Source organism: Phasianus colchicus, chromosome 1, assembly GCF_987193195.1.
Source record: "Phasianus colchicus chromosome 1, bPhaCol1.hap1.1, whole genome shotgun sequence".
In the NCBI taxonomy this organism is placed as follows: Eukaryota; Metazoa; Chordata; class Aves; order Galliformes; family Phasianidae; genus Phasianus; species Phasianus colchicus.
The window spans coordinates 80162290-80185160 of NC_143436.1; the positions used below are offsets into that span (position 1 = coordinate 80162290).

Consider the following 22871-nt stretch of genomic DNA (forward strand, 5'->3'; position numbering starts at 1 on the left):
GGCAGGGGACATATCAGACCCAAACAGGCTTGATGGGCGGGCAGGATAGCAAGGCCACTGGAGAGAAAAGAGGCAAGTAGCTGAGGGGAGACGTAGAAACACATGCTTTTCTTCACATCGGTTGCAGTCTAATTCCAACAAACCAACCAACCAACCCCCAGATCGGAAGGACCCACGCTCACAAGGAATTGCAGAAGGAACAATAAAGCTAATTTTCTGGTGGGGAAGGTGGGTGGAGAACTGCGTAACACTTTCCCTCCCTCCCATTTTCTTCAAGGGTGTTTTCCTCAGAGCTTTTCCTTGCTCTTCTCCTCCCCACAGCAATCAGCCAAGCTGGGAAGAGGAGATTGTCTCTAAGCTCAGCAGTGTGCCTTGAGCACAGAACTGGTGCTGATAGTAAACAAGTAAACACAGTTGACAGCTGTGGCAACCGCAGAGGCAAAGCCTGCCCAGGGACAGAAATGAAGGCTGTTCCGGAGGTAAGGAGGGTTTGTCTTTCTTTTCTGGTCACAGCTGTGCTTCTTCACATTACCGGCCTAGAGGATTAGGGCAGGAGGGTTTTGGAACTCTGCATCCAGAAGGGTCTTGCCCTCGTGCCACGGTGTGCGGGGATTTCCAGTTCCTCGCTCTTCCTGCTAGTCGTCCTAGTGACCATGCTCAGGCTGTGTGCAGAGAATAAAGAACTGCAAAATGGTAATAATTCTATAATAGCTTGCCAAAGTTTCCAGTGTGAGAATCAGGAAGTCTGTTGCAACAGATAATTCAGGAACAAAGTCAATGTAAATAATTCACTCTTTTCTAAAGGGTAAGAGATGAGAGCGTACATGTGGAAGACTAATAATGCTTTTCCCTTTTCAGCCAAGTGCAAGCTTTTTGCTCACTGCTCTGCCTTAGTCTGTATTTGGAAAGTAAAAGCTGAAGTGTTTTGTTACCCTAAGGAGTCAGCAGAATAGAATTAGAAAGGTACAGAAGCAGTTAGGCGGTTAACCTTTGTAAGAAGTTTACAGGAGTCAAGTAAGATGACATTTGCTTTTGACAGGTTTCTGTTAATGACTAAATAAATGGACATTTAAAAGATAGTGGACAATAGTCTTGTTTTCCCCGCCCTCCCCCACCCGCACCACCCCCCATCTGCCCCACCCCTACCCCCCCTCTTCCACTGCCTGTCCCTTTCTGTATTTTCTGTTCTGTTAGTATGTTTGTACAGGAATCACTAACACAGCGTCCAAACGTTCTCCACTATTCTGTTACTGGAGATGATAATATGTTACTAGAATGGTGAGCAGGCTGTGCATTTTCTTAGCCTTTCCTTGTGGGAAGGGAGTCTATGCTGTGCACGTCTACTTCTCGTAGGCTTTTTTTTGTAAATAGCCATGTTTCCTGCTTTGGTAGTAAATGAAATAAATATTAAGCACGGTGGCAAACACAGCTTAGCATAATCTTTAGCTGATGCATGCAAGGGAGCAGCAAAGGCAAACGAGGAAGGAATCTGGAAGCTGAGAATCGCAAGGAGGCAGGCAAGAAGAAATGGCCTGGCCAGCAAGGGCTGCAAACCCACTGCACGGAAACGTGGGGAGTAAAGCAGGCCTGGTGACGGTAGCCAAGGTGAGCCAAGAGTCTAGACCGCCAGGCAAGTCCGTTGTGAGGAGACAGACTGAAGGTGAAATCTGCTGAATGGAGTCTGCAGGTCAGGGTCCGAATCAGGGTACGTGGACAGCCATAGGTGTGGCTTCAATGCTGCTGCAGCGTAGTTCAGAGGGAGATAATGCTTGAAAACTAGAGAAGGCTGCTCCCATTCTGGGCGCCCGGTGGGCAAGATTTCTTCTGGCTTTTTTCTCAAGCTCCGAGGCACGCCAAGATTTCTCAGACAGCTTTGCTTCATCGGAGAACCAGGCTCGAGTACGGGGAGCTGAGTGAGGGCTGAGGTGAGGGCAGCGCAAGCCAGCCCCTAGCACTGGCATGTAAGAATCTCAAACTAACACTTCCCTCAGCTTTTAGACTACTAGATTTACTCCTTGTTTGCTATGCTATTTCTTCTCTGTCCTGCATCAAAGGTTTTCCATTCTCCCCTGCTTTTTCCCCTTGCACCTTCCTTTTCTTGCTGTCGATTTATTTCAATCATTCTGCACAATAACAACAGAAGAAAAGAACAAAACAGAACAAAAGAACAGTAATATGTTCTTTCATGTTTCGATTATTTTGTAACTGCAGTGACTTCGATTTAATTGGTTTGGATTCGATTTAATTGGTTTTGGTATGATAAGAACAGCCTAGCCCTGGCCTTTCAACTGCATCTAGCTCTGACACAGCAGCTTGTGTGGTGCAAAATGCTGGTGAGCAGCTCTCGAAATTTGAGCTTGCTCCAGGTTAAGACCGTAGATTGTCGTGCAGGACAGGCAGCCACTACAACAACACATACAGCTTCCTCAGTGCTTAAAGGCACGAAAGTGTCAGATAAAAGGGGAATCAAAGCAATCAAATTTGGAATGTACAGGAGGAGGAAGGAGAAGACTGTCTTGATGGCACCAGTAAGAGCTGCTAAGCTGGGATCCCTGAAGCCACCTGCATTATTTTGCATCTGTCTGGTGCGCCTCCACAGAGATCTAATCAGCAGGACGCTTGAAAAAACAAGCATTACTGAAGGCCAAGCTACACCACCGTTACAGAGAAGGCTCAAAACCAAACTCTTAGTTTTCCTTGTGGCTATCCTTTCTGAAGAGTTTGTCACGGTGAAAGGAGTAGTGAAGTTGCTGTGTGTGTTGCAGTTATCCCAGGAGAAAGGAAGAGAGGTTGCAAAGGAAAGAAGAGAGGATGCTGTCAGCATCCAGGGTGTCAGACTGGAAATCCTTTGCTTCAGACAGATGAGGAATGACTGGGTAAAACCGGCGACCTTGATACAATAGAAGACACTAAGCCAGGCAGCAAACCAAAAAACTAGAAGAGTTCAGGAATGTAAAAACCTGTAACTATAAAAGTTACAAATAAGTTTTCTTTATGACAGGAAGGTTGACAAAAAATACTGGGGAAGAAATCCAGCACCATCCAGAACAGCAAAAAGGACCTGGATAAGCCCAGAAAGATCATAATCACGTCATAGGAGGACAATATTTTGCTCCTGATGCAACTAGTTGAACTGACAGCCAAGACAGTCCCATTTCCTAGAAGTCCCATCATTGACTCAATTATAGCAATTAGTGGACAAAAAGAGGAAAATAAACTGGACGTTGCAGTTCTTAAGAACTCACAAGTTTCTGCTTTTCGTCGGCACCTAAAAGCTCTAGCTATGCTAAGGAGTATTGAACCCAACTAGATGTTCTCATCACATGATCGCCTCTTTATCTCAGAGGAGAAACTCTCATATTAAGTCCTTCAGTATTTGCTTTATTCTACATTTGTGATGATAAATAGCCCAGCTGCTATCTCAAAGTATGCACATATGACAAGGATTCTCTTACTGCCATTTCATATTAGAGAAAGAATTTGAATTTAAAGGGCTCAGATGCATTTTTAAGTTTGTGTTGTAATCCTCAGTCAGTTTTCACAGAGACCTCAGAATTTATGTATGTAAAGACAGAGAAGTTTCCAAAGCCTGCAGGCTTTTTCATGTCAGGATTGCACCCCATACGTACATGTGAGGGTAGGGGAAAAAACCATTTCTGTCTCAGAAAATGCAAGAAATGCAAGACATTTTCAGAAAGTAGAGAGGGAATTAGATTTTGTACACAAACCCCCAAAATCTCTAAAAACTGCTTGAGGAGACTAATCGAATTGCTCTTGCTCAACATCATGAAGTTAACAGCATTCAACTTTCTTCACATGCGCAACTGTTTAGTAAGAATTCTCATGGTGGGCCATAGGCTTGCAGGAAAGACATTCTGAATTTGGCTTCTGCTGACTTTTCCTAAGAAAACAAAGGATATAGGTTCATCTTTACCTCTCAACCATACTTGTAAGGGCCGGCCACACGAAAGCCAAATGATGAGACAGGTATGGATTACAGGGATTAGCATCTCATTGCTGCCAGATAATTGATGGAGAAGCACAGATTTCCACTTCTAGAGCCTATTTTTTATATACTCACTCTGCTGGCTGGAAGAAAATAAGGCTAGACCTTCCAACTTTCTCTTAGAGATTCTAACTGCTACCTAGTAGAGGAAGAAGATAGAGGGATCCCGTCTCATTTATCATGAGAAAGAAACATTTCAACTGCAAGGAAATAGTTTGAAAATGATATTACCAAGACAAACTAATAATTTCTCTGCCTTGAAAAGGCACTTCAAGGAAAAGAGGACTTTGTGTAGGAGAGCATGTTTGGGTCTTTCACTTCCTTGAAGTGAAGATTGGAGCATTTTCTTTCCTTTTCTTCCTTGGTGTCTATCTTCAGTGATCAGCAGGAAACAGTGATTTTCCTTGCACTGTCAGAGGAGGAGGAGGAGATGCCATCAGACACCTTGACTCCTAACACTGTGAAATGCAGCCGTGTCTAGGGTTTTGGAGGAGCTGAGCTGTTGTTTGGTTTTTTTCCCTTTATGATTCTGATCTCAGGTAGCTGCTGTCCTGCTTTAAATGCCTGTATTTGTGTGTTATACCTGATGCCTAAATCTCCTCCCGAATTGCAGTTTCTTGATACATCACTTCTGAGTTTATGAGAAATATGCAGCATGCATTTTTTATATTAAGGAACAAAATGGATGTCCTTGCACAGGACACTCCATATTTTTATCAGGTGACTTAAAATGGTTATTATAAAGTGGGTTATCATGTTTTGCTCCTGTGCAGAGGCTTTGACAATATTATAGTTGTCACTCTATGCTTGTTCTGAACGCCCCAAATTAGAAGAATCCATTCGTATGAAGACATGAACAAGGCAATTCATAATTATCTCATCAGAGTGCTCCCCTCATCCATTTTGCTCTGCTCTGCTCTTGTGCAAAGAAAAGATACCAGATTCACCCTAGCAATTTGAAATCTGGACAAGCACAACTAATGATGTGTGGGAGAAACGGCGTAAGTGTTCATCGAGTCTGTGTCCTGTCCCAGGATGGAATGTGTATATTTAAAAAATTCTGCTTGCTAAAAGTAGGGAATTCAAACGCTTTCCAGATATAAGAAGAAGAATTTTAAGGGTTCTTTTGATTGCACAGATTTGGGTGTAGTGATAAAGCTTGAGAAGGACGTCATAAGTAGGATAGGACTCTAAGGAATGAGTACAAAGGACTTTTAGAATTGAGATCACAGAGATTTCTGGAAGTAGTGCAGTAGAGTATGCGGGCAGATTTCAAAGCAGAAGTTTTGAAGTATTTTCTTGCAGAGTGTTTCTTTGTCTTGTTCAATTTGCAAATATTGCAATGCCATCTATGGTTGTCTAGGACAGCGGTCTCCAAATGTTTTTCTGTGCATGCCTATCAGTAAAAAGGTTCTAAGCATGCAACTCCCAATATAGGTGAACTTATTTACTGCTAAGTGTATAATTGCACCACTGTACATATGTACCTACTGTACTTGTTTACATTAAGAAATACAAGAAACAGAATTGAAGATGAAGTAATATTTTAATTCTTAATATAAAAAATTGTTATGAATAAAATGCTAATAATGCTCGTGAGAGTAGTGTGATTGAATATGAATATGAAGGGAATTTGTTTTCTGCTTGCAGTTGCAGTGGATGAGGGCAGTTCCCGGCGGCTCTGAGCACCGGATTCCCCGCAGGATGACAGCTTCCACTGGGAAAAACTGAACCAAGCCACCTTTTTCTGAAGACGGTATTTGTGCTTCTCTCTTTGGTTTCTTTCTGAGCTGCCCCAAACGTGCAGGTCTCTCTGAAAGTTCTGCCTCCTACTTATTTCCATGAAAATGACAACAGATACAGAGAGCACAATAACACCCTTTGGTAGAGCATATTCTCAGCCCCAGACCATGCTGTTTCCACATAGTCAGCACCAATAGCTATGCGTTTGTGCCAGCGATGAACAAGAGCCTGCACGCCACGCTCTTCAGAATCTGCCTGGCCATCCAGAGCTCGGCTTGTCTTTCTCATCGCTGTCAGCACGGCTGAAACACACCGCCGACTGCTTTGCTGTGTTAACGTTCAACTCTTTGGTCTCCGTAAGTGTTCAGCAAGTGTTGAAGAATGTCAGTGGTGCCATTTTTTCTGCAAGCGGGAATTCAGTTCCACTCTTTTCCTTCCTATGCTCTTCCATATCAGGCACCGTTTTGTCAGACTGCCCCTCTTCTGCCATCTGTCCCATGGTAAGAAAACGGAATGGAATCCTGGTGTGAAGGTTCAGCCTCTACTACCGTACCAACAACCCCCACTCTTGGTACTGTGGGCCATCATAATTCAAGAGGAGGCGTTACTTTTGGAGCATCCCTCATAGATGGAAGCAGGGAACACACACAGTGAATACTGTCTTACGTAACTTGTTCCAGGCAGAAGTTATTGGGTGAAAATGTCACCTAGTCGTGTAGTTTCCTTTGCAGTCAGTGGAGAAAGTGAGAGAGAGCTTGAGAGAATGCTTCAGTTAATGCTAAGGCAGAGGTTTGAAACAAAAATTGTACTCATGACATGCCTACCATTTTTCTCTGATTAAATTACAAATGCAATGAAATTCAACCTGTCTGTAGAGAAGATCATCTCTGTGATCTACAACTTCCTGCAGTCTCGAGAATGGGACAGACCTCTCTCACTGCCCTGCACAGAAGGACTTGGGGGTCCTGGTGGAGGAGAAGCTGGACATGAGCCAGCAGTGTGCGCTTGCAGCCCGGAAGGCCAACCGTGTTCTGGCTGCCTTAAAAAAGGGGTGGCCAGCAGGGAGAGGGAGGGGATTTTCCCCCTCTTCTCGGCTCTTGTGAGGCCCCATCTGCAGTTCTGTGTCCAGGCCTGGAGCCCCCAGCACAGGAAGGACGTGGAGCTCTTGGAGCGGGACCAGAGGAGGGGAACTGAGATGATCAGAGGGCTGGAGCACCTCTCCTGGGAGGAAAGGTTGTGGGAGCTGGGCTTGTTTAGCTTGGAGAAGAGAAGGCTCTGTGGAAACCTCATTGTAGCCATTCCTATTGAGTATAATATACGATATATAGTAATACAATATATGTAATGTATAAAGTTTTTAACGTTCAGTGTAGTGAAGCACAGGAACAGATTGCCCAAAGATGTGGTGGGTGTCCTGTCTGTGGGTACGTTCAACATCAGGCTGAGCATCTTGGTCTAGCTGTAAACGTCCATGTTCATTGCAGGGGATTTGGACCAGATGACCTTTATGGTTCCCTTCCAACACAAACAATACTCTGATTTTTGATGAGGATGCAGGAGCTATTTCTTGAGAAGAGATCTGAAATTAGTGCTCGACAGGTTGCCCAGAGGGGTTGTGGATTTTCCTCCTCCGGAGTCATTCAAGACCCACCTGGACACCTACCTGTGCAGCCTGCTGCAGCAGGCCTGCTTGGCACGGAGGTTGGACTTGATGATCTCTGGAGGTCCCTTCCAGCCCCTGCAATTCTGTGATTCAGTGAAATCATTACACTAACAGAATGAAGAGCCTCTAGTCCTGGTCATCCTGTTATCAGCTTTATGGGCTCCAAACAGGCTTTGATATCTTCAGGAGGTGTATTCAAGGTGATTCCGAACACCAAGAAAAGCTATGGAAGGACACGGCTCCTCATGGCAAGCTGGTTTTTAGATGCATATTTCATAACACTGTGGAACCAGCTGTATTTGGAAAAGAATGGGAAACAAAAGGCATGAAGCAAAGCCTATGGGAGAGGACTGGGCCTCCTGTTAGCCTTCTGGCACTAGTCAAAAGGGAGTTTCTAGTTGCTTAGGAAGAAGGTGTAGTGTATGACCAGTGCTAAATGTAATGAGTTGTCCATTCTTCCTTTTTTTCTGCGTGTCTCATTTTTCTCTCTCCAGACCTGGGACCAGGAGCTGGGAACAGGTCCAAAGAAAGAACGATGTCTTCAGGAGAAAAGCCAGCTGCTGTGCGCGCTTCTTCTCAGTACTCTCCTCGGTTTTGCATTACTCATCACCTACATCACGATGACTTGTGCTCTAGGTATAATATGGAATATCCTTTTCCCTGACTCCTTACCCACCCTGTTTGTAAGATCTGTTCCTCTCTCTGCCTGCATGGATTATTATGCTCAGTATCTGTGTGAGGGTGAGGCTTTCAGAAAGATAAAGAAGTGTAAAAAAGTACCAGCTGTAAAAAAGGCAGACTGTTCTGCCTCCTCCCTGTGTGACCGTGGGGAGATATCCCCCCGCTTGTCCTCCTCCGACTGCCATTTGATAAGCCTGGGCCCAGCTTTGTGAGAGAGCAGCATTATATTGTCAAGAAATTCTTCTTGAATTTCATCATCCTGGCTTCCAGCTTCTATGACCCTGCTCCATCTGCAGCCAGCTCCAGGAAACTGGCTCTGAAGCTGAGATTTAGAGCTTCTCTTCCACTTGTCCATCCCTGATTTCATAAGCCTATTTCCAGTTTTCTAGGACCAATCACTACACTGATATACAGAAAACTCATATTCTCCTGTGCAGTGCGGAAGCTGTGAGCAGAGGCCAGAAATTGTCAGTTATCTTTCCAATTCACCAAAAAGCTGCCTGCAGAACAGTCTGCACAAACGCTTACGTGTACAGATAGCTAAATATTGAAGCTGTGTTTAGATTGGAGGGCACACGTATCTCCTACTCCAAAACAAGCACTGTTGACAGGCATTTTTCTCCCACTGCTGTCATGTATGCTTCACTAGAGAAACTAAGGAGAAAGTTGTTAGTTTAGATCATGTCTATTTGCACTCCCTGCACCTCCTTCCACTTTAACAAACCACAGTTTGACACCATAGCATGAAAATCTTGCTTTGATTTGTAGTACTATTATTTAATAGTAGAGCTGATCTGATGTTGATACAAGACACAGACACGAAATGAGAACATACAGCCAGGGCTTCCCAGCGTTTGGGATGAAGGAGGTTTTAAATCAAAGCAAGATACACCACAAGCGAGTTTTCGTCCTGTTTTGACAGATGTCATTACTGAGAAATGCTTGTTTCCCACCTTGAACATCTCCCTGCGTGTACTAAGCTCTTCTCCTTACCTTCGTTGTACCATGGCCTCCTTTTGCTTTGTGTGTTAACATCACCAGCAGTTTCTTGTTTATCACCTGGTCAAATCAGTGCGTGCTGTTTGAGAGAGAACAGAGAAAAGGCGGAGTCATCCAAGCCTTGGCTGCCGAGATAGAACCACTGGAGGGCAGGCACCACCTCTGCACGAACTACCTGTCTCTGACTGAAAGAATCTCCCTGGCAAAGTGCAAAGCAGCCTTGGTGTGAAGTCGAAGACAGAGTGTGTATTATTGCACCTTCAGCAAAAGCTCACAAGGGATTCAGCAGTCTGTACGCAGTGGAGCTTGTATCAAACAGAAATCTTATTATAAGATCCCTCTTTTTTTCTTTATTTTTTTTTCCTCGGTTGTTGAATATGTTGTCCTCATTCTTCAGTGTCACCGCTCAGATCTCTCGTTTCCTTCCTACCCAGGATCATGTGATGCTGAACCGAGCCTTGCACTCTTGGCCGGATTCCTGAATTCTAGCAATGACACTGTAGACCCCTGTGAGGATTTCTACAAATACGCTTGTGGCAGCTGGGAAGGCAAACACTCAAGCACAGAAGTGTCACAAAACACCTCTGATGTGCTGTTGGAAGAAAACCAGCTGATACTGAAAAGGCTTTTAGGTAGGAAGAGGCCAAGCCCCACCTCACCACAGCCTCCCTTCAGGTAGGTGCAGAGCGCGATAGGCTCTGCCCGGAGCCTCCTGCAGGCTAAGCAGCCCCAGCTTCCTGAGCTGCTCCTCGTCAGACTTGTGCTCCAGACCCCTCACCAGCTTCGCTGCCCTTCTCTGGACACGCTCCAGGGCCTCCATGCCTTTCTTGCAGTGAGGGGCCCAAAACCGAGCACAGTTCTCCAGGTGCAGCCTCACCAGAGCTCGGTACAGAGGGATGGTCACTTCCCTGCTCCTGCTGGCAGTGCTATTTCTGATACAAGCCAGGATGCCACTGGCACCCGTGCACTCTTCCCAGGTGACACACCGCTGTTGCCAAAGCCTGAGTGTACCTCTCTTGGCCCTCGGCTTGCTCAGCAGGTCCTTGCTGAGCCATGCTGGATTTCTGCCTCCTCCTCTCACTTTCTTATTCAGAGGGATGGAGAGCGTGGCTTTTTTGGCGTGTTTTAATGTAAACTCTATCCGCAGATCTACAGCACTGGTGAGTGCTGCATCACTGTGGGCTTGTATTGCGATAGCTCGGCGCTGACAGCTGTTCACACATCTGGGACTGCCCTTTCAACATGCAGTGGTGCAGTGCTTTCCCTGCAGTGCCTCATGATGGGCAACAGCTGAGGTGGAGCACAGCAGCTCTGTGCTCACGTGTGGTGGAAGCACGCGGTGCACTGGTAAAGCATGGCCTACCAGGAGTGTCCCCCGTCCTCACAGGGCAAGCTCTCACGTTGGCTTCGGAACAGCAGCTACGGTCGCTACGGAGCAGCGCCACGGGGGGAACTCTGTCACCGCCCCTGGAGTGACCGAAACGCTCCGACAGAGCCCTCTTGGAAATCCACTTCTCCCAACCCGAGCGGACACGCGCGCTCTCACTGAAGGCTCCAAGGCGCAAAAGGCGTTTCGCGCAGCGAGAAACTCTTCGCGTTTTTGCAAAACCCGGCGGCTTCAGCCTGTAGAACGGAGCGCGCAGCGGGAGCGCCCGTCGCATTTCGGGCACGGAGCTCCTCGCTGCCGCTCAGCAGCGCCGCGCCGCGCCGCGTCGCGCCGGGCTGTGCTGTCGGTGCCCACGGATGCCATCCCGCTCCAGCACCGTGACTACCTGAACTCACAGTCACCCCACGACCTCAGTGCGGGCTGGGCTCGCTGGCTACGGGTAGGCACCCGGCGCACTGTGAGGTCGTGGGGTGGCTGTGACACTCCGATACCGTCACGAAGCACACAGACAGCTGGAGGTTTGCTGCGCGGTAGCTGTCGCGTTCATAGCTTTGGCATTTGCCTGCCAGAGTCCACCCAAGGAAGGACTTCCGCTGGGACATTTCCTCACAAATGATACTGGCGCCGGCTGCTGGCTGCAAGTAACAGCTGACGCGAGTGGACAAAGCTGAAGGTGTGTTCAGTACACCAAGGCCAGTCCAAATGCAAGTACACACTGCATCACTTGTTCTGCCCTTACAGTGGGGGTGGGGGGGTTGGGGGAGGGATTTATTCTCCCAGTTCCCACCTAGTGGTTTAGGGATGCAGGGTTCAGGGACGAGAGAAGTACAAGGATCCTGAGAACTCTAGCGCGCTCAGAAAGGCATCCTCGAAGAGCAGCCTTGAACGGAGTAGCTTTCCTGTAGCTGCTGTGGTACAGTTTGGTATTTGGAAGAGTAAATCTGCACTTGAAAAGGAATGGGAGAATCACAGAATCATTACGGCTCGGAAAGACGTCTCACACTGCCACGTCCAGCCCCAACCCCAGCCCCAGAGAGTCCTTCTGGAGTTAGCCCGAAGGGAATAATTACGCTATTTCAATAGTCACCATCCAGGTTGCTTTATTGCTAAACAAGCATTACGGGAGGACAAAACTGGCCGCAGCCGGGGTGCCTTTCCCGCAGGCCGCGGCCCCGCACGCCGCTTGGAAGGGCGCAGCACAGATCGGCGCTCCGGGCGGAGCCCCGGGAGGTACCGACGGCCGCCGCCCCGCACATCCCCGCTCCGCGCCGGCCCGGCCCGGCCCGGCCCGCACCTCCCCGCTGATTTCCCTCGGGCAGCCCCGGCCGCCGCCGCCGCCGCCTCCATCGCCGCCGCCGCCGAGCGGGGGGGAGGCAGAGGAGGAGCCGCGAGGAGGAGGGGAGGAAGCCGTTGCCGGGGCAGCGCGCGGCTGGGGCGGGCGTTGTGCGGGTGGCGGTAGGCAGCCCGTTAGAACGCGTGCCGTTGCTAGCGGCTTGCTTGCCGTGACGCCGCTCAGCAGCCGGCGTGCCGCACCCGGAGCCGACCCGACGCCGCGCTGCCAGGTGGGGAGACGGGCCGGGCGGGCGGGAAGCGCTTCGAGCCGAGTGGCCCCGGGCTCTGCCATCCTCCCGAGTGCCGGCACCGCCTCCGGCGTGAAGGCGATCGGCAGCTTTGGTCGCTGCCCGTCTGCTTCGCCCGTTGGCCGAGAGAGGAGGCGGTGCTGGGGCTCGGCTCGGGGATCCCGAGCCTGAAGTCCGTCCCGCCTTCCTCCTCAGGAGCTGTGACACCGCTCTTTGTCATGGAAAGCTCTGCAAGCTTTTGCAAACGTACAGCTTACTGTAAAAGTAAGTGTAGTCAAATCCGAACTTGGTCAGTACGGGCAAGATAGTAACTGACAGCTAATAGAAAATAAAGATGGGAGGGAGCGGGCTGAAAAATGATGCAGAACCGCAGAAGACCGACATTGCAAGGAAATAATTTGCGCTTATATTTCTTTTTACCTAGATATGAGAAAGTTGAACAGACAGAACTTGCGAAACAAGAGATCTTGCAGAAAAAGAGCAAGGCCAGGCAGAAGCTCAGCCAAGGATAGCGGTACATGGCCCTCAGCCAGCAGATGGGCATGAAGATGCTAGCAGAGCCAGAGCCAAAGCCAAAGAGCAACAAGACCAACCCAGCTACGGAGCAGACAGAGCACCGGAAAAAGCAACAAGCAACAGGTACCCACAGACACCCACTCAGGGGAGAGACCCCTCCACCAGGGGCTCCTGACCCATTCCGTCCTCAGGCGGAGGGCACCCCAGCAGCACTCGCACGCAAGGGGATCCCTCGAAAACTCGAGGGCTAAGCCCCATCTCACAGCCACGCACGGGGTCCCCTCCTCAGGCGGAGGGCACCCCAGCAGCACCCGCACGCAAGGGGATCCCTCGAAAACTCGAGGGCTAAGCCCCATCTCACAGCCACGCACGGGGTCCCCTCCTCAGGCGGAGGGCACCCCAGCAGCACCCGCACGCAAGGGGATCCCTCGAAAACTCGAGGGCTAAGCCCCATCTCACAGCCACGCACGGGGTCCCCTCCTCAGGCGGAGGGCACCCCAGCAGCACCCGCACGCAAGGGGATCCCTCGAAAACTCGAGGGCTAAGCCCCATCTCACAGCCACGCACGGGGTCCCCTCCTCAGGCGGAGGGCACCCCAGCAGCACCCGCACGCAAGGGGATCCCTCGAAAACTCGAGGGCTAAGCCCCATCTCACAGCCACGCACGGGGTCCCCTCCTCAGGCGGAGGGCACCCCAGCAGCACCCGCACGCAAGGGGATCCCTCGAAAACTCGAGGGCTAAGCCCCATCTCACAGCCACGCACGGGGTCCCCTCCTCAGGCGGAGGGCACCCCAGCAGCACCCGCACGCAAGGGGATCCCTCGAAAACTCGAGGGCTAAGCCCCATCTCACAGCCACGCACGGGGTCCCCTCCTCAGGCGGAGGGCACCCCAGCAGCACCCGCACGCAAGGGGATCCCTCGAAAACTCGAGGGCTAAGCCCCATCTCACAGCCACGCACGGGGTCCCCTCCTCAGGCGGAGGGCACCCCAGCAGCACCCGCACGCAAGGGGATCCCTCGAAAACTCGAGGGCTAAGCCCCATCTCACAGCCACGCACGGGGTCCCCTCCTCAGGCGGAGGGCACCCCAGCAGCACCCGCACGCAAGGGGATCCCTCGAAAACTCGAGGGCTAAGCCCCATCTCACAGCCACGCACGGGGTCCCCTCCTCAGGCGGAGGGCACCCCAGCAGCACCCGCACGCAAGGGGATCCCTCGAAAACTCGAGGGCTAAGCCCCATCTCACAGCCACGCACGGGGTCCCCTCCTCAGGCGGAGGGCACCCCAGCAGCACCCGCACGCAAGGGGATCCCTCGAAAACTCGAGGGCTAAGCCCCATCTCACAGCCACGCACGGGGTCCCCTCCTCAGGCGGAGGGCACCCCAGCAGCACCCGCACGCAAGGGGATCCCTCGAAAACTCGAGGGCTAAGCCCCATCTCACAGCCACGCACGGGGTCCCCTCCTCAGGCGGAGGGCACCCCAGCAGCACCCGCACGCAAGGGGATCCCTCGAAAACTCGAGGGCTAAGCCCCATCTCACAGCCACGCACGGGGTCCCCTCCTCAGGCGGAGGGCACCCCAGCAGCACCCGCACGCAAGGGGATCCCTCGAAAACTCGAGGGCTAAGCCCCATCTCACAGCCACGCACGGGGTCCCCTCCTCAGGCGGAGGGCACCCCAGCAGCACCCGCACGCAAGGGGATCCCTCGAAAACTCGAGGGCTAAGCCCCATCTCACAGCCACGCACGGGGTCCCCTCCTCAGGCGGAGGGCACCCCAGCAGCACCCGCACGCAAGGGGATCCCTCGAAAACTCGAGGGCTAAGCCCCATCTCACAGCCACGCACGGGGTCCCCTCCTCAGGCGGAGGGCACCCCAGCAGCACCCGCACGCAAGGGGATCCCTCGAAAACTCGAGGGCTAAGCCCCATCTCACAGCCACGCACGGGGTCCCCTCCTCAGGCGGAGGGCACCCCAGCAGCACCCGCACGCAAGGGGATCCCTCGAAAACTCGAGGGCTAAGCCCCATCTCACAGCCACGCACGGGGTCCCCTCCTCAGGCGGAGGGCACCCCAGCAGCACCCGCACGCAAGGGGATCCCTCGAAAACTCGAGGGCTAAGCCCCATCTCACAGCCACGCACGGGGTCCCCTCCTCAGGCGGAGGGCACCCCAGCAGCACCCGCACGCAAGGGGATCCCTCGAAAACTCGAGGGCTAAGCCCCATCTCACAGCCACGCACGGGGTCCCCTCCTCAGGCGGAGGGCACCCCAGCAGCACCCGCACGCAAGGGGATCCCTCGAAAACTCGAGGGCTAAGCCCCATCTCACAGCCACGCACGGGGTCCCCTCCTCAGGCGGAGGGCACCCCAGCAGCACCCGCACGCAAGGGGATCCCTCGAAAACTCGAGGGCTAAGCCCCATCTCACAGCCACGCACGGGGTCCCCTCCTCAGGCGGAGGGCACCTCAGCAGCACCCGCACGCAAGGGGATCCCTCGAAAACTCGAGGGCTAAGCCCCATCTCACAGCCACGCACGGGGTCCCCTCCTCAGGCGGAGGGCACCCCAGCAGCACCCGCACGCAAGGGGATCCCTCGAAAACTCGAGGGCTAAGCCCCATCTCACAGCCACGCACGGGGTCCCCTCCTCAGGCGGAGGGCACCCCAGCAGCACCCGCACGCAAGGGGATCCCTCGAAAACTCGAGGGCTAAGCCCCATCTCACAGCCACGCACGGGGTCCCCTCCTCAGGCGGAGGGCACCCCAGCAGCACCCACACGCAAGGGGATCCCTCGAAAACTCGAGGGCTAAGCCCCATCTCACAGCCACGCACGGGGTCCCCTCCTCAGGCGGAGGGCACCCCAGCAGCACCCGCACGCAAGGGGATCCCTCGAAAACTCGAGGGCTAAGCCCCATCTCACAGCCACGCACGGGGTCCCCTCCTCAGGCGGAGGGCACCCCAGCAGCACCCGCACGCAAGGGGATCCCTCGAAAACTCGAGGGCTAAGCCCCATCTCACAGCCACGCACGGGGTCCCCTCCTCAGGCGGAGGGCACCCCAGCAGCACCCGCACGCAAGGGGATCCCTCGAAAACTCGAGGGCTAAGCCCCATCTCACAGCCACGCACGGGGTCCCCTCCTCAGGCGGAGGGCACCCCAGCAGCACCCGCACGCAAGGGGATCCCTCGAAAACTCGAGGGCTAAGCCCCATCTCACAGCCACGCACGGGGTCCCCTCCTCAGGCGGAGGGCACCCCTCTTCCCCCATTCTTTTTTTTTCCTCTACAGGATGCTCCGCACTATGTTCCGCCGTTTTTACCATCCTCCCTCCTTCTTATGCTATTGAAGGACGTGTCTGAAGAGAAGCCGAGCAGAGATCTGCCAGCATATCTGCAGGAGCACCTGGAAAATAAACAGTTCTGCTTACCTGTGTTGTACTGCTTTTCTTTGCATCTGGGAAATCAGGCTGGATTGGGGAGGGCACTGCAGGTCTCCCCCCACCTGCCAGAGATTTCATGCGCTCCCTAAGTGCAGCCCCCAGCCAAGCAGCAGCACCCTGGGAATCCTCAGCCTCAGCTTCGAGCTGGGGGACAAGCAGGGGCTCAAGAGCTGAGTGGGGCCCCAGGGAACCGAGAACTGGTACGGGAGCACTGGGGGGTTCCACTATGTGCCATGGACCACCGACACTTCGCTTAGCAGAACAGAGCACTTCACACTGTTGGGCAGCTTCTGCCGTTTCTTGCTCACAACCTCCAGCAGCTCCCAGCTGCATCACTGCATATTCACTGCTGCTGGAGGAGGGCAGGCAAGATGCAGCCGCCCCCAGGATGCCGTGTCCCCAGGCGGCCCCTACCCTCACAGGAGCAGGGAGGTGCCCCAAAGCAGGAAGCAGCACCAGGCCCCCAACTCCTGTTAGGAAGTGCTGCCCCTGCACCACTGCTCCCCGTGCCTCTCATTTCCCATCGCAGCTGCTCCATCTTCCTGGTGAGCAGTAGGCGTGTGCCTTCAGCGCTGGAAGACAAGAACAAAGCTGCTGGGTGGGGGCCCAACTTCGGGGGGGAACGTGGCATTGAGCACCCCGTCACCCCCCACACAGGAGGAGGGATGCGGGAAGTGCTTTTGTCCTCTATCTGGCACCCAGCCTCAGCCACAAGCCCCATCCAAAGGGCTCCAGAGGCTGGTGATGCAAGGACAGGAATCACCTCGCTGCGGAGCTGGGAAGGGCTTTGCTGCACTCCACTCCTCACTGCAGCCCCAGACCTGCGCAATGAAGAACTCTGTGAGCCACCTGTAGTGGGATGCTGGGCTGGCAGCCGATGCACCACGGTGTTTATGATTTTACCTCTGACTGGATATTTGCTTACACCCGCTGTCACCATAGAGGTCACCTCATATAGCATCTTCTCGGTGAAGAAGTGTGCTGTGGTAGCCCTCAAAGGCCTTTTCTAGGTGTATGTTGTCATCTGGTCTCTTCCTGAGGAGGTCTCTGTTGCATTTCTGACACTTGCTAGTTCTGATAGATCTCTGCTCTCTTAAGATCTTTCCTAGAGTCAAGTCGAGTCGAGTTGAGTCTAGAGTCGAGTCGCATATGATAGGATCGGGTAGGATAGGATAGGATAGGATAGGATAGGATAGGATAGGATAGGATAGGATAGGATAGGATAGGATAGGATAGGATAGGATAGAAGGGTGGTGAGGAGAGGACTGGTGAGGAGAGGAGAGGAGAGGAGAGGAGAGGAGAGGAGAGGAGAGGAGAGGAGAGGAGAGGAGAGGAGAGGAGAGGAGAGGAGAGGAGAGGAGAGGAGAGGAGAGGAGAGGAGAGGAGAAGAGGTGGAAGGTTCCTATGAAAACCATGTACTTAACTGGCTGAGAGCTAACAAAAAGATGAAGCATATTAATAAGCACATTGTCCAAATGTTCCTCAAAAACTGGCAGTCATGGGACATGAACTGCCTCACTAGGAAGCCTCTTCCAGTTTTCAACCACCTTCACTGAACATACGTTTTTCCTGCTGTTCTGTCTGAACCTCCCATGTCATATCTTTGTGCTGTTCCTTTGTGTCCTTTCATCTGTTAGAAGGAAGAAGTAAATGGCACCTCCCTCTCCATTTCCCTTCGGGAAGTTTTAGAGACAAATAAGGGTACCTCCTTTCATCCCTACCGGTCAGCCAGAACATCCTCAGCTTCTCCTCACACGACATGCCTTCCAGCACTTTTACCAGCTTTGATGCCCTCCTTTGCATCCATTTAAGTGTCTTAAACATTCCCTCTATATTGTGGAGCACAGAACTGCACACAGTATTTAAGATGAGGTTGCACCAGCACTAAATACAGCAGAAGAATTGCCAGCCACAGCGGGCTGTGCTGTGTTTAACATAGCCCAAAATGTTGTTTGTTCTTTTGGCTGTCAGGGCACAGTGCTGGCTCATAGTTGAACAATTTCTCCAGAAGGATGCTGTGAGAGATGGTCTCAAATGTCTTATTAAAATCCAGAAAGACTACATTCGCTGTCTTCTCTTCATCCACTAAGCCAGAGACCTTATAATAGGAGATCAGAGTACTAGGGCAGGACATTCCCTTCATGAACTCCTGTGGACTGTGCCTGATAAAGGCTTGGTTCTTTAAGCATCTTCCAATAGCAGATAATATCCTGAACTTTTCCAGGGCCTGAGGTTAGACCAGCAGGTCTGTTTTCCGGCTCCTCTCTCTTGTTGATCAGTGTAACACTGTCTAGGTTCAAGCCAGCAGTGGCCTCCCGCGACCTTTGGCAAATTGGTGGAAAGGGTCCAGGTCTAACATCTCTTAACTCCCTCAGCACTCTAGGATGAATCACATCAGGCCCTATAGACTTATGAACACTGAGCTCATATAACTGTTTCTTCACAATTTCAGTGGCCGCAGTTGGGAAGTCACTGCTCTGCTGGTCATGGTCTTCAAATTCAGGGGACTCAGCAGCCCAAAACCTATCACTGATGTTAAAAACAGGCTAAAATACAACAAACAAGCAAACAAACAAAAACAAGAAAAAAACCACCACATTAAATGCCTCAGCCTTTTCCTTATGCTACTATAAAGGATGCAGAAGGTGATGTTTCCTCTCCTAAGTCATTACAAAGCATATCAGCATTGCCTACTGCAGCTGAAACTGTTTACGATTTCCACTGGAGAACATCCTCTTGAGTCACATTCTGCTGTAACAGCACTGGTTCAACAGTTCAGGAGAAAAGTCAAATTTTTATGGAGAGAATCAAGATGTTAAAACTTTAATTTACTCCAAAATTATTGTCTTTCTTTGCCGAGCATGTGGATTTATTGCATATGGTACGCTATCTCTGCCTGTGTTCCGAGAGAATTTTTACCAAGAATTTCATCCAAAATTAGTTGACTCTCACTTCACAAAAAATTGTTTATCTGTGGTCATGAGCTGAAGCTGAGTAATTCAGACACTGTAGTCATATGCCTTTTCAGGCATACTTGCTTTCATCCAACAAACTCAGGGTAGGGACAAAGCACATATTTATCCGGCAGCAGTAAGCCATGTAAGCACACCCTGTATTTTCCACGCTATCAGTTGGATATGCATCAGTATGGATATGGATCAGTCTTCATTCTGTCAGGTGCCACCAGGCAGTGGAATGTCTCTATATGCATCTGAGCTTTGAGAAAAGTCTGTCTTGGAGGAGACTGCATGTTTGCATGCATGTTTTATTGAATATACAACCTCTAGAACTCAGAGAATCTAGAGAGCTAAATACGTATGCATGTATACACGTGCTTACGGTGCTTTTACATTGTGAAGTTGTTTTCTCCTAGTAACGTGCAAATTTATTTGAAGATACTCTTATCAACTATGGAAAGAAAGGACAAAAAGTTTCTCTGTAAACTTTTTCTAATCACTGAGGAAGGAAGAGGGCTTGGCAGTACATGTAGGAATGACGGCACGTGTAATCCTTATCAACTGGTTCCCTTCTTATCTGTGCAGCACAGACGACAGCTCTGCTCTCCCGAGTTCACAAGCTAGTCAGAAGGCCTCTAGCTTTTTGCTCTGTGACAAAATCCCTGACTCTCCTCTCCTCTCCTCTCCTCTCCTCTCCTCTCCTCTCCTCTCCTCTCCTCTCCTCTCCTCTCCTCTCCTCTCCTCTCCTCTCCTCTCCTCTCCTCTCCTCTCCTCGCTTGTCTCTTGTCCAGAAATGTTATCCAGCTTAGAAGGAGAAAGTAAATGTAAAGGTATCTTCACTACTGAAAGCCTGGGAGCTGTTAGGTGCTCCCTTGAGGAAGATGGGAGAGTTAGGACACATACAGAAGACGGATTAAGAAACTGCATGCTGCTGTGAAAGGTTCTGTGCTATCAGTTCTTGAAACTATCTCCACTGGAAGATTCCTTGTAGTTAAAGCTAGCCAAGTCTCTACACACATATCAATACCACTTCTTTGCCTATACTATATGGGAGAAAAATCAGATTGGTAAAGGTACGAAGAAGATCTGGATTTTAGGAAAGATCAAAGTTTTGGGAAGCTCTGAACACCGGGCATCCATTTTTAAACCGGTGACCCAATACACTCTCCCCCCCTGAGCAACTAGCAAGGCAGGGAGGTGAACAGCTGTGTCCTGGTGTTCTGCTTGTCTTAGTCATTTTGGAAGCAGATACCAAACTGCTCCGACCATCCCCCTCCACTCCCAGCTGCCACACGGTCAGGTCTCAACTCCCAGCTTCCATTACCCTGTTTTTAATGTCTCTGGGAAGTTATTCCATTTCTTACTGTTTGTAGTAAATAAGCTGCCCTCCTAAATCTTTCCAATACGTATTCTTCAGGAAGCAAAGACGCACAGGCTGCCATCACCTGAGAAGCAATGAAAACAGAGTCAACAATTACTGTGGATTTCATGCATCTCAGTGAAAAATAATAACAAAGAAAAAGAACCTGGGCCTGCGTTCACCACTGGAACGAACTGCTGGATGCAGATCAGAGAGAGCAGAATCAAAGTCAGCACGTCAGCCTTTCTTTTGGAAGAACAATAGAATCCATAGCCCACAGCATCTCGCTACAGACAGAGGCCTCTAGGCCGCGGGACATCAGGTTGAAGCAGGCTGGTGGCAGGGGACATATCAGACCCAAACAGGCTTGATGGGCGGGCAGGATAGCAAGGCCACTGGAGAGAAAAGAGGCAAGTAGCTGAGGGGAGACGTAGAAACACATGCTTTTCTTCACATCGGTTGCAGTCTAATTCCAACAAACCAACCAACCAACCCCCAGATCGGAAGGACCCACGCTCACAAGGAATTGCAGAAGGAACAATAAAGCTAATTTTCTGGTGGGGAAGGTGGGTGGAGAACTGCGTAACACTTTCCCTCCCTCCCATTTTCTTCAAGGGTGTTTTCCTCAGAGCTTTTCCTTGCTCTTCTCCTCCCCACAGCAATCAGCCAAGCTGGGAAGAGGAGATTGTCTCTAAGCTCAGCAGTGTGCCTTGAGCACAGAACTGGTGCTGATAGTAAACAAGTAAACACAGTTGACAGCTGTGGCAACCGCAGAGGCAAAGCCTGCCCAGGGACAGAAATGAAGGCTGTTCCGGAGGTAAGGAGGGTTTGTCTTTCTTTTCTGGTCACAGCTGTGCTTCTTCACATTACCGGCCTAGAGGATTAGGGCAGGAGGGTTTTGGAACTCTGCATCCAGAAGGGTCTTGCCCTCGTGCCACGGTGTGCGGGGATTTCCAGTTCCTCGCTCTTCCTGCTAGTCGTCCTAGTGACCATGCTCAGGCTGTGTGCAGAGAATAAAGAACTGCAAAATGGTAATAATTCTATAATAGCTTGCCAAAGTTTCCAGTGTGAGAATCAGGAAGTCTGTTGCAACAGATAATTCAGGAACAAAGTCAATGTAAATAATTCACTCTTTTCTAAAGGGTAAGAGATGAGAGCGTACATGTGGAAGACTAATAATGCTTTTCCCTTTTCAGCCAAGTGCAAGCTTTTTGCTCACTGCTCTGCCTTAGTCTGTATTTGGAAAGTAAAAGCTGAAGTGTTTTGTTACCCTAAGGAGTCAGCAGAATAGAATTAGAAAGGTACAGAAGCAGTTAGGCGGTTAACCTTTGTAAGAAGTTTACAGGAGTCAAGTAAGATGACATTTGCTTTTGACAGGTTTCTGTTAATGACTAAATAAATGGACATTTAAAAGATAGTGGACAATAGTCTTGTTTTCCCCGCCCTCCCCCACCCGCACCACCCCCCATCTGCCCCACCCCTACCCCCCCTCTTCCACTGCCTGTCCCTTTCTGTATTTTCTGTTCTGTTAGTATGTTTGTACAGGAATCACTAACACAGCGTCCAAACGTTCTCCACTATTCTGTTACTGGAGATGATAATATGTTACTAGAATGGTGAGCAGGCTGTGCATTTTCTTAGCCTTTCCTTGTGGGAAGGGAGTCTATGCTGTGCACGTCTACTTCTCGTAGGCTTTTTTTTGTAAATAGCCATGTTTCCTGCTTTGGTAGTAAATGAAATAAATATTAAGCACGGTGGCAAACACAGCTTAGCATAATCTTTAGCTGATGCATGCAAGGGAGCAGCAAAGGCAAACGAGGAAGGAATCTGGAAGCTGAGAATCGCAAGGAGGCAGGCAAGAAGAAATGGCCTGGCCAGCAAGGGCTGCAAACCCACTGCACGGAAACGTGGGGAGTAAAGCAGGCCTGGTGACGGTAGCCAAGGTGAGCCAAGAGTCTAGACCGCCAGGCAAGTCCGTTGTGAGGAGACAGACTGAAGGTGAAATCTGCTGAATGGAGTCTGCAGGTCAGGGTCCGAATCAGGGTACGTGGACAGCCATAGGTGTGGCTTCAATGCTGCTGCAGCGTAGTTCAGAGGGAGATAATGCTTGAAAACTAGAGAAGGCTGCTCCCATTCTGGGCGCCCGGTGGGCAAGATTTCTTCTGGCTTTTTTCTCAAGCTCCGAGGCACGCCAAGATTTCTCAGACAGCTTTGCTTCATCGGAGAACCAGGCTCGAGTACGGGGAGCTGAGTGAGGGCTGAGGTGAGGGCAGCGCAAGCCAGCCCCTAGCACTGGCATGTAAGAATCTCAAACTAACACTTCCCTCAGCTTTTAGACTACTAGATTTACTCCTTGTTTGCTATGCTATTTCTTCTCTGTCCTGCATCAAAGGTTTTCCATTCTCCCCTGCTTTTTCCCCTTGCACCTTCCTTTTCTTGCTGTCGATTTATTTCAATCATTCTGCACAATAACAACAGAAGAAAAGAACAAAACAGAACAAAAGAACAGTAATATGTTCTTTCATGTTTCGATTATTTTGTAACTGCAGTGACT

The 22871-nt window shown here is 50.7% G+C and overlaps 2 protein-coding genes and 1 pseudogene across 17 annotated transcripts in view; 2 read left to right on the forward strand and 1 right to left on the reverse strand.

The window, feature by feature from the left end:
- The first annotated feature begins 90 nt into the window (after window positions 1-90).
- On the forward strand, window positions 91-15987 carry LOC149919787 (neprilysin-like). Of its 12 annotated transcripts, none has more exons than XM_090149608.1 (9): window positions 340-479; window positions 5657-5762; window positions 5864-6105; window positions 6206-6249; window positions 7907-8048; window positions 9527-9767; window positions 10480-11152; window positions 12484-12698; window positions 15850-15987. In XM_090149608.1, the coding sequence occupies exons 4-7, from the start codon at window positions 6247-6249 to the stop codon at window positions 11093-11095; spliced, it is 1002 nt and encodes a 333-aa protein (XP_090005734.1). In that variant the 5' UTR covers window positions 340-479; window positions 5657-5762; window positions 5864-6105; window positions 6206-6246; the 3' UTR covers window positions 11096-11152; window positions 12484-12698; window positions 15850-15987. The 12 variants fall into 12 exon arrangements, 6 of the variants coding, with proteins under 6 accessions (XP_090005734.1, XP_090005741.1, XP_090005754.1 ...); XM_090149619.1 differs by lacking the exon at window positions 340-479 and adding an exon at window positions 690-1925; XR_016470798.1 differs by lacking the exons at window positions 5864-6105; window positions 6206-6249 and adding an exon at window positions 91-228 and having other exon boundaries at window positions 322-479; window positions 10240-11152.
- On the reverse strand, window positions 2285-6037 carry LOC149919788 (taste receptor type 2 member 40-like; annotated as a pseudogene).
- Window positions 15988-20994: 5007 nt separating the features above from the next.
- LOC116239752 (kell blood group glycoprotein homolog) overlaps window positions 20995-22871 on the forward strand; it is a 31669-nt gene continuing 29792 nt past the window's right edge. For 2 of the 5 annotated variants that reach the window (XM_090149661.1, XM_090149684.1), the window contains exon 1: window positions 21000-21134. In XM_090149661.1, the coding sequence (XP_090005787.1) occupies window positions 21117-21134 (18 nt within the window). In that variant the 5' untranslated portion in view covers window positions 21000-21116. Of the gene's footprint in view, window positions 21135-22496; window positions 22581-22871 lie in introns of all 5 variants that reach the window. The other 3 variants (XM_090149677.1, XM_090149669.1, XM_090149692.1) reach the window with 3 other exon arrangements.